We start from the raw sequence: 9,675 nt of genomic DNA on the forward strand, positions 1-9,675 counted from the left end.
GGGCAGCGGCCAGAGGGGCCTGTTACATGGTGGCCGCGGGGCCGCCGACTTTCCGCCTAACCGTCGTCCTGAGGCGGGACTGAGGAGAGCGGGCCCGGGGAGAGGCCTCGGCCTGAGGAGAGCAGGCCCGAGGAGAGGCCTAAGCCTGAGGAGACCGGGCCCTTTCCTGAAACGGGTGCCCGGAGGGCCGCCCGCGTCCCCGGCCAAGAGGAAAAGCTTCAAAGCGTGTTTAGTTGGCGCAGCTCCTGCGCTTTGAACGCCAACACTGATTAAAAATAAAGGCGCCTGTCTGGCAGCCCGAGATGAACAGCTTTCTGCAGGGCTGCTGCTGCTTTCAAAGGCAAACCGCCTCTGTTGCAGAGCTGTATTAAAAAAAAAAAAATTAAAAAATAATGACTGTAGGTGGACGCAAAAGGAGAGGCAAACCCTAAAGCAATTTTTGTCCTGCGTTCAGCTTTTATTAGGTGAAGCACTCATAGAGGAACACTGCAAATAGGTGTTGCTGGAAGAAAAGGCAGAGCAGCATCTGCTGATGCTGCAGACATGAATACAGCTGTTACATTACTAAGACTATCTTTGGTTTAACAAATTGTGACTTCCACATTTCCTGGATCTTGCTTATCACAGGGATTGCAAATAGACAAATGTTCTTTAGGACAGCAGCAGGACACAGAAATCCCTCTGAAACAGCATCTGTACCACATGCAGTTTGAGCTTTGTTAGGTCCTTACAGTAATTAATGGGGGCAGAAGGAGCATTAATGTCGATTGTACAGTAAAGTGCCTTTTTTTCTCCCCCAGAATTTCAGTCTCAGCGTGAGCGAGGGTGCCGTGCAGCCGGCAGCCGCTCTCGGTCCAGAGAAGGAGCGTAGTGCCATGTTAGCGGCAGGATGGGTGCCCAGCCTAGGGAAAAGATGACACGCTGGTGTTAAAATTAGACATTTCCTGTTTTCGCTGATGTCTAGAGATCACGTCATAACTCAGGGAGGGAGGAGAGACGTTCTGGGAAATGCATTGTTTCAAAGGAGGAGTTACCTAAAACCAACTTTGACAGAAATAAAAATAAAAGAGCTAATGTTTACAGGTGCCATTTTGTAGTCAAATCTGATTATGTTCAGAGTGCTGCTAACAGTGAAAATTCATTGTTATCTGCAATAGATTCAGCATAGAAAGTAGATTCACCTGTGAGTAAAAATGGCATTGCTGTAAGTGTAAAAGCAAGCAAAAAAAACCCAAAGGCCCAGTCCAGTGTCCTTTTTCTGACGATGCTGTTAAGGTATTTTTTTGGAGAGCAAGCTCTCCCGTAATCCTTACAAACAAAAGCAACTTTATGTCAGAAGCAAGGCATAATCTGGAAGTCTGACCCATGAACACCATCAGTTCAGATTATAGAAAAGGAAACACACACATCGAGGGTGGTGTCAGAAAGAAATGTTTAAAAAAATGTTTAAAGTGTTTAAAAACGTTTAAAAAAACATTTTAAAAACACAGGATGTTCAAAACAGTCTCTTTTATTCAGCAAATGAAAGCATCGTACCATAAGGTTGAGGGGAAGGAATTTTCCACTTGAATGACTACATTTAACAATGTAAGTTTGCAGCTATAACTGATAGTTTGTGTTGAGGAATATAAATCTATACCTTCTATGGAAGACATGGACATTTCTGTTGAGCTCTCTGGTTCAGAGGGGTTTGGTAACTGTCATTTTCATATGTATGATAATATCTAAGTGAAAAAGGAGAAAACAGTGAACTGTATTGGTTTGTAAAAGAACACTTGGGTTGCTTTCCACTTAGGAAGAGAGTCTTGAAATAAAACCACCACGCCATCAATTCCAGGTTGATGTGCCTTGTACGGTTTGCAAGCATGAGCAAAAATGCAAAAATGCAAGACCCAGGCACACTCAGACAAGGGTATAACGCATATAAAACTTGGGACTTGGCAACAAAGGACATGAGTGAACATCCAGAAGACCGCCTTACCCTTGCTTCTGCTTAGAAATAATTTTCCAGACGATTCCAGCAGCCAGGACCAGCAGGACTCCAGCAGCTGCGACTCCTGAGAGAGAAGAGCGCGTATTATTCTCACTGTGCGTTTTAAAGCATGTTGGCACAAAAGACATATCTTCAAAGTGAGCAGAGGGAAACGATGCCACTGAGGCCACTGCGTAAAGCTAAAGACCCACCCACAAAAATGACTCTGAGCTGCTTACCTAGGCCTACGGAACCAGACTTGTGTGATGCTGAAGGGAAGAGAAAAAGAAAAATCAGCAAGCTATTCTAACAAAAAAGAGCGTTTCTCAGCTGTAGTTAATCACTTTATCAATAAAGCTTTTACTGCTAAGGCCTACAATACAGGATTTCTTAAAAACCACACCATTATATACGTTTTTATAAATACAGAAAAACATTTGCGTGTTTAAAGTACATTTGCCTGTTTCCGTTTGATCTTTGCTTCATTCACATTTCACTCACTCAGTTTACAGGCTGGGACAGGAGGGTCCCAGCTGAAGTCCTCTTGGCACTGAATCTGACTGATGCCTTCCAACGTGTAACCATCATCACATTCAAGAGTGATGTTAGTCCCAGAGCGATAAGTATTTTGTTTTATGGCTTTCTTAACACCTTGAACTTCTGGGAATACACATCTGATCTCTGAAATCAGAAGTAACAAAAAAAAGGACATTTAATGAGAGGGAACATAAAATACAAGAAATACAACTATGGGTTATCTAAGACATTGATCTTGAATTCTTTCTGAATATAACTAGGAATTAATTCTTATTCCAGAGGGTGATTCCTTTCTTTGGGGCTGCATAAGAGGGTTGGTGTCTCACTCCCACATGTGAGCATTTGTACAGATCAGCTCCTCCACACTGACGCAGCAGACGGAAAATGGGGTGTGGTAGGGGTACCCTGGGAGAAGCCTGCCAGGAAAAGAGATTTTTCTGATACTGGGCTACCAAAACATTTGGAGAAGGGTGTAGCAGGGAAGAATCCTGTGGGAGCTTTAGAGCCAACTGCCTATAACCCACTTCTTGTTTATAGAAGTCCCTCGCCCTTCAAAGATGTCACCAGTCATGTTACTTATCAATAATGAGCTTATTAATTAGTCTGGCCATCTAAGCTATTTATACCAATTTCAGTTAAGTGAATTAGTTGCTTCAGTTTAAGTGTCTAATCACCTTTGACAGTCCAAGCACAAGAATTCTGGAGGAGAAGGTTCTCAGTGGGGACCAAAGGGGTAATGTCAACATGTAACTTTTAGCCTTTGTTCCACACTCTTTTTTTCGTATTTATTTTTCCTTTCACACATAATAGTTACTAAGGACACTTCAAAACCACGAGAATTTGGAATGACAGGGAGAATTTTTCTGTGTGACTGCTTCCTTAAAGAGCCTCTGACTTATTTACATAAGCATTTCGGACGTTATTTCCTCTCATTGTTTCAACTCTTGAGTCACTGGGGTGGGGGCAACTCCACCAAGGAAGCACCCCGTGTGGGTAATGAATTTATTCCGGTGAACGTCCAGTTTTCTGTGCAGGAACACCCCTACTAAGAATCTTGTGACATTCACGAAATCACTGTTAGTCAATGTGGCCCGATGACTGACCTTCACAGTGAGCTACACGGAAGTACCAGGTCGCAGATACAGAGGCATTTTCTGGGAGGGGAACAGTCAGGCTCAGGTGTAATCTATAGACCCTCCATCAGAGACAACTTCTCTGATGTAATCACTTCCTTTGTTTCCTGTCAGTGATAACTGGGGAGTGAGAGACACGGAAAGGGAAGGGAAAAAGTTTCTACTCTTCCATTAAAAGCAAAAGGGTTTTGGTGGAGGAAAAGTTACCACACAACTCATTCATAGCAGTAAGAGCAGAGATGGAAAACATGCAAGAATTAAGGTTGCCTTCCAGAATTTGTGGTTCTGCCACCATGGATTCCAAAGAACATGAGCAAACCAAGCACTAACACACCTTTGCACCGAGGAGGAGGCTGGCTCCAGGTTCCTGACAGTGTGCAGTTGATGAAAGCGTTCCCAACGAGCGCATAACCAGGATTGCAGCTGTAGGATACAGATGCTCCATAGGAAAAAGTGTCAGAGATGTTGCCTTTGAGCTTCCCGTTGGTGATGCTTGGAGGATGGAGACACTTCACAACTGGAAAGTCGGAGAAAGACAAACAATGGCATTGACATGAGGATCCTGATGGACTGCCAGAGAGTAGCTAAGGCACTGTACCTTCACAGACTTGATTGTTCCCCTTTAATTTCTTCACCTAGGCTCAACAACTGATTTTGTAACCCTGGAACTCCATCAGGCTTTGGAAATGGATATAAACTTGATCTTGTTCTTATCACTCACTTTGTAGTAAAGGACTCAAATTTAGTCCTTATACAAACCTTTCCCTAGGGCAAGTCATGTTAAATGTCCTTTCTTAGCTCTCTGCAACAAAAACACACCTTGACAGGCCGGAGGAGGATGGCTCCAGGCTCCAGATTGTGTGCAATAAATGGTTGCTGCCCCGATGAGAGAGAAGCCGGGCTCACAGATGTAGCTTACAGATGTCCCAGGAGTGAAAAATGCTTTTGCTGGGCCACTGTGAGACCCGTGGGTGATGTCTGCAGGCTCGGAACAGTGCAGCACTAAAAAGAGAGAAGTACAGATCAAAACAGAGCTCGTAGAGGCAAGAGGGGAAACTTTGGAGCACCTGTGGATGGCTGTACGCTCACTCCCACAGCGCTGAATCCAGCGCACAGCCCAACCCTCTGCACTCACTTCACCCCCCGTCATCTATAAAGCATACGGCATCACACACATTCCTTTGCACAAAGGAACGTTGGTCAGCATCATCTTTCCTGGCATATCAGATAAGAAGGGTGATTAGCTCATATCTATACTGGGAATTCCACAGTTGTAAGACCATCTTATTACAACACCCATACAGGTTCCTTACGGCTGGCAAAGCTGGCCTACGCTCATTTTTAAGGTGTTCATACTGAGAAACTGAGGCACCAGATACAGCAGCAATAAGAATGGGACAAATTAGGATAGTTGGGTGTTCAGATCTAAACACTAGACTCTGGATTCCTCTCACCTCGTGAACATCTTACAACACACTACCAAGAGTGGAAAGGTCAGAAAGGAGAGCCATCTAAGGACACATAACACATGCTTTCCTCTTTCACAGGGGAGTGGAGGATCCCATGTGCCCCCAGGCTGGCTCTGAGACTTGTGGCTGTCTTTTGGGACTTCATCAGTGTTGTGTTCAATTGTAATGATGTCTCCAGGCCTACAGAGGGACTCCAATCTGATTGCTTTTCCCTTCCCAACTCACACAGCCAACTGTGGGCAGCGAGGCTACACAGAACCCTTTAGACTGCGAAACTTGTGCAGGACAGAGAGGAGCATTTGGCCACAGAGACCTTATTATTGGCCACAGAGACCTCATCTTTTCTTTAGTTGTGGAGTCTGATGAAGCAACAGCTCGTTTCAGCCAGTCCTTAGCCAAATATCACTATAGGTTTAATGCATTTAGAAAGTTGAGAAGATAAGGAAGGGGACGACACCGGGCTCCATATATTGTACAACAAACAGACTTACTCCCAGTGAGGGAGAAGGCATGTTTGCAGCAGTGGTGCACAAGTGCTTCTACATCAAAAGTGTCTGAGAAATGAGAAATGACTGCTGTGTTCCCCATTAGCAAAGCCTAGAGGAGGCAGACACTTCGCTACTGAAAGAGGAGAGGGAGAAGGTGACCTTAAATTATAAAAAAAAGTGATAACAAGAGAGTGAAATGTGCAGTTAACCCACTTCACTGCAAAAGGCAGGACAGGAGGAGTTAGCATTTAGTACATCTTGCCTCTTCTTATAATAGACCTACCTGGTTTCATTGTGGTATCAGGATGATGATAGTGTTCTGCCACTCCATCTAGATATAGCATGAAGAGTTTAAAATACACATTTGGTTGAGCAAATACAATGCACAAATTTACCCTCATTTTCTATCATCCTGCCTTTATATTTCCAGCAAAAATTTCACTCCTCTCTGATAGTCAGTGTCCTGCCATGAAGCTACCAAATTTCTCATTTTCAGGAAATGAAGAGTACATGGATTATGGATTGCAACAAGCAGGGTGAGGAGAGTGCAAATCATGCTTATACTCACAGCTTTACCCAAAACCTGGCTCATCTCCTGTGCAAGAAGAGAGGCATGAATAAAAGGAACAATTTCTGGTTTCTCCTTAAAGCAGTTGGAGCGGACAAGAAAAATGAAGCCAACTTTGGCTCCAGTGGGCGGGTGGGAGCAGTGGGGGAGGAATCTGCAGTGCTAACAGTGCGGGCGCTGACACTTACCCCGCTCACAGAGTGGTACCGGTGGATCCCACGTTCCATCAGCTCGGCACTGGGCCGTGCCATGGCCTCGCAAGGTGAAACCTTTATGGCACTTAAAGGTAACAGTGTCTTTGTATGCGTAGTGATACTTGAGAACAGATACTCTCCCATTCTGGAGTTGTGGGACCGGACATACCACCTCTGAAAAATGAATACATGATCTCAAAGAGGGAGCCATATGTATGCTGTAATTGCTTCGTATCTGAAGTCCATCCTTAACGTGCCACTGCTCAGAGGAGTTTCACAGGTAGTACTCGGAGACTCACAGAAGAATAATTTCAAGAGCTGAGGGCTTTTCAGTTCCTTTAGGTACCCTAGGGTTACCACCTTAGAGTATATATAAACGTGGTTTTGTGCCTGTACCCAGAATAATGCAAAAACATTCCAACAAGTATATTAAATGGTGTAGAAATCTGTCAGTGCTGCTAGTTGTTTACTAGAGACTGCTTTACTATACCAACCTTCCAAAGGAATTCCATCTGAAAGAAAGACTAATTGCAACAATCAGCTCCCGCAAAACAGCTTTGTGTGTTGAATAACAGCACAGCATTTGGAAGATCCCGGTTCAATTTTACTCAATATCCCACTCTTCTACTGCAAGACACATTTCTTCCTTAATTTATTATTTATGTTTGTGAAACAAAAGGAACAAATCCCTGCAGGCATCTCACAACTCTTCATTCTACATAATTCTGAAAGATCAAAAGCTGGCGTCTGGAAGATTATTAGAAGAAGCCAACCAAGCAAGCAGAACAGAACAATCCTAGAGAAAGATTATCTTTAAAAGGTCTTTTTCCTCAAGGTTCTATTTATTTTAAGGAAATGGCACTATTTAATTTTAAGGACTTAGTTTGGCAGTTCTGGGCCAGATCTAGTGGTGACCTACTTACTCTGACAAACGGGAAGAACACCGCTCCATGCGACATCTGCTCCAAAAATCTCACATCGCCGGTGAGACTGTCCAACCAGTCGGTGCCTGGAGTTGCACAGAAAGAAATCCCAGTTGGTACCAGGTCATTCAGCTTGGATTTCGCACTCCCACTCTGACACTACCCCCAGTGGTTTCCTTCTGCAGCCTCCTGATTCTGGCTGCTCCCGAGGTGATTCTGTTGGTTTGACACACGGGAACGAAGGACACCAAGTTCCTTCTCCACAGATCCAAGAGGAACAGCAATGATCCCAAATTACTGTGGATTAGATTGGTCAGGTGCTAAGTCAGGACTCAGAGCCAAGTGATTTCCAAACTGCTGGAGCCTCCTCGCAGCACGCGCTCGCTTGCGCTCTCAGCTCCTCCTGGGTGGCTGTTGGAGAAGGCAGACTGAAACCCAAGTTTGCAAAGTAATGTATTGAGCACAGGCAGAGAAACACGAGAGGTGCTTCTCCCTTTCCCGAGCAGGCAACTGTGGCATAACTGGAACCAAAACGGAAATTCTGACTTGCTTGGGAGAACGGCCCACGCAGAGGGGTGGGCGCTGAGCCTTTACTGTAAGATGCCCAACACCGAGCTCAGAAAGTTGAGTCAGCAAAGGCAGCGTGGGACTCACCCTTCTTCACACGTGTAGCTCACTGTTGACCCAAACCCGAGATCTGTCAGAATAACTCTGCCATTCTTTGGTGCTTCTGGGTATTTACACTGTTTCCCTGGGGAAGAACAAGGCTGAGTTTACACTCATCTCTTGCAGTTTTGTACTGCGCTATGAGAAGGTATCTTAAGGATCTGTCCACATTCAGACACCAATAAAGATGTGATTTTTAAAAGGTCAATAGCTGCCCAAACTATGTGACTAGTGAAGCCATGTATGAATCATTTTTTAAAGAATTGCTTTCAGAAACCCACAAATGTAGCTTAGACAATTTTCAACAACCGACACCAAACTGATTGAGCTATTCACTTTTACAGAACGTTAGCGCTTCAGACCACGTGTGGTTTTTGAGGCATGTCAGAGTTGGGGGTACTCCAGGGTGTCTCACGTATCCCGGCTGGCAGCGGTATTGCACCGTGTTCCCAACAGGAAACTCTGTCAGGTTTTTGTATTCCGCAGTTAGCACAGCAAACGTTAAGTTTGGAGGTGCTCCACAGCCACCTATCAGGAAAGAAAACACAGGAAAAAACAGGGATATCAGCTACACAAAGTTGTTTTAAAATGTACATTAAGTACGCATAGATAAAAGTCTACAAGCAGAACTGAAAACAAAAGGGAAGGACTGAAGAATTCAAAATTTGGGAAAGAAAAGATGCATCCACAGGCTTTCAATGGCAAAAATTCCCAGGCTCTCCATAACTCCCGTCTGGGAGCGCCAGTATACCTGCACAGCGCGGAGGAGGGAGGCTCCAGTTCCCAGAGTCGGTGCAGTAGATCGAAGGCTCTCCCAGGAGGCTGTAGCCAGGGTCACAGCTGTAATTTACGGCCATCCCAGGAGTGAAAACCTCCAAGCCCTGGCTGCTGTGATTTCCTTTGTCAATATTTGGAGGTGAAGGACATTGCAGCACTAAAGAGAGAGGACAAAAAGAAAATGAAAAAAGTGCATGGAGAGGGTAACATGCAGGAAGGGTGCACACACAGCGCCACCAAAATGCACAGAGCATCCTGCATGAGCTGGAATCCTGCTGAGACCCGAGGGTGTCCCTGGACGTGCCATCCCCCCTCCCCACGCCAGTTCTGCAGGTTGGCAGGTTTGGCGGCTCCAGGAATCCGCCAGCACGGGAGGGACGCTCGGCCAGCCCCGGGGCCACGGGGAGCCGCGGCAGCAGCCGGCCCCCCCCGCCGCGCGGGGGGAGTGGGTACGGGAGGCTCCAGTGCCCCGAGGCCGTGCAGGAGACGGAGGGGTCTCCGAGGAGGGAGAAGCCGGGCTGGCAGCTGTAGCTCACGGACATGCCGCTGGTGAAGTTTGCCCCGAGCTCCGCGCTGTGCGTGGCGTGGGCGATGACGGGAGGCGGAGGACACGGCAGCGCTAATGGGGCGGAGGCGGAGAGGGGCGTTTTAGTGATTTTGCCCGACGGAGGGGCACATGGAACGCCGCGACAGACTGTGACGCCTGAAGTGACGCGAGCGAGGCAGAGCGTCACCTCGGCCCAAGGACGGCCCTCAGCATCCGCCCTCTAAGCCCCCCCGTGCCCCACTCACCCGGCTCGCAGGTGGGGACAGCGGGCACCCAGCGGCCATCGCGCTGGCACTTGGCTTGACGGCTGCCCCGCAGCACGTAGCCGGGGTGGCACTGGAAGGTGGGGGTGTCCCCAGGGTGGTACTCAGCGCGCTGTTCTTCACCCCCATCTCCATTGG

General features: G+C 46.6%; 2 protein-coding genes across 2 annotated transcripts in view; both read right to left on the reverse strand.

Moving 5' to 3' along the window:
- LOC104289331 (C4b-binding protein alpha chain-like) overlaps positions 1 to 5,892 on the reverse strand; it is a 30,006-nt gene extending 24,114 nt beyond the window's left edge. The window contains 10 exon segments of the mRNA XM_009888265.1: positions 1,660 to 1,724; positions 1,982 to 2,057; positions 2,212 to 2,241; positions 2,474 to 2,653; positions 3,977 to 4,159; positions 4,462 to 4,644; positions 5,164 to 5,360; positions 5,557 to 5,678; positions 5,680 to 5,732; positions 5,883 to 5,892. Coding sequence (XP_009886567.1) covers positions 1,660 to 1,724; positions 1,982 to 2,057; positions 2,212 to 2,241; positions 2,474 to 2,653; positions 3,977 to 4,159; positions 4,462 to 4,644; positions 5,164 to 5,360; positions 5,557 to 5,678; positions 5,680 to 5,732; positions 5,883 to 5,892 — 1,099 coding nt within the window.
- A 279-nt stretch (positions 5,893 to 6,171) lies between these two features.
- Positions 6,172 to 9,675, reverse strand: part of LOC104289332 (complement receptor type 2-like) — an 18,190-nt gene continuing 14,686 nt past the window's right edge. Inside the window, exons 12-17 of the mRNA XM_009888266.1 lie at positions 9,520 to 9,666; positions 9,098 to 9,346; positions 8,702 to 8,884; positions 8,366 to 8,478; positions 6,356 to 6,506; positions 6,172 to 6,194 (exon numbers count right to left, since the gene is read on the reverse strand). Coding sequence (XP_009886568.1) covers positions 6,172 to 6,194; positions 6,356 to 6,506; positions 8,366 to 8,478; positions 8,702 to 8,884; positions 9,098 to 9,346; positions 9,520 to 9,666 — 866 coding nt within the window. The remainder of the gene's footprint in view (positions 6,195 to 6,355; positions 6,507 to 8,365; positions 8,479 to 8,701; positions 8,885 to 9,097; positions 9,347 to 9,519; positions 9,667 to 9,675) is intronic.

This window comes from Charadrius vociferus, unplaced genomic scaffold, assembly GCF_000708025.1.
Source record: "Charadrius vociferus isolate BGI_N301 unplaced genomic scaffold, ASM70802v2 scaffold266, whole genome shotgun sequence".
NCBI lineage: Eukaryota > Metazoa > Chordata > Aves > Charadriiformes > Charadriidae > Charadrius > Charadrius vociferus.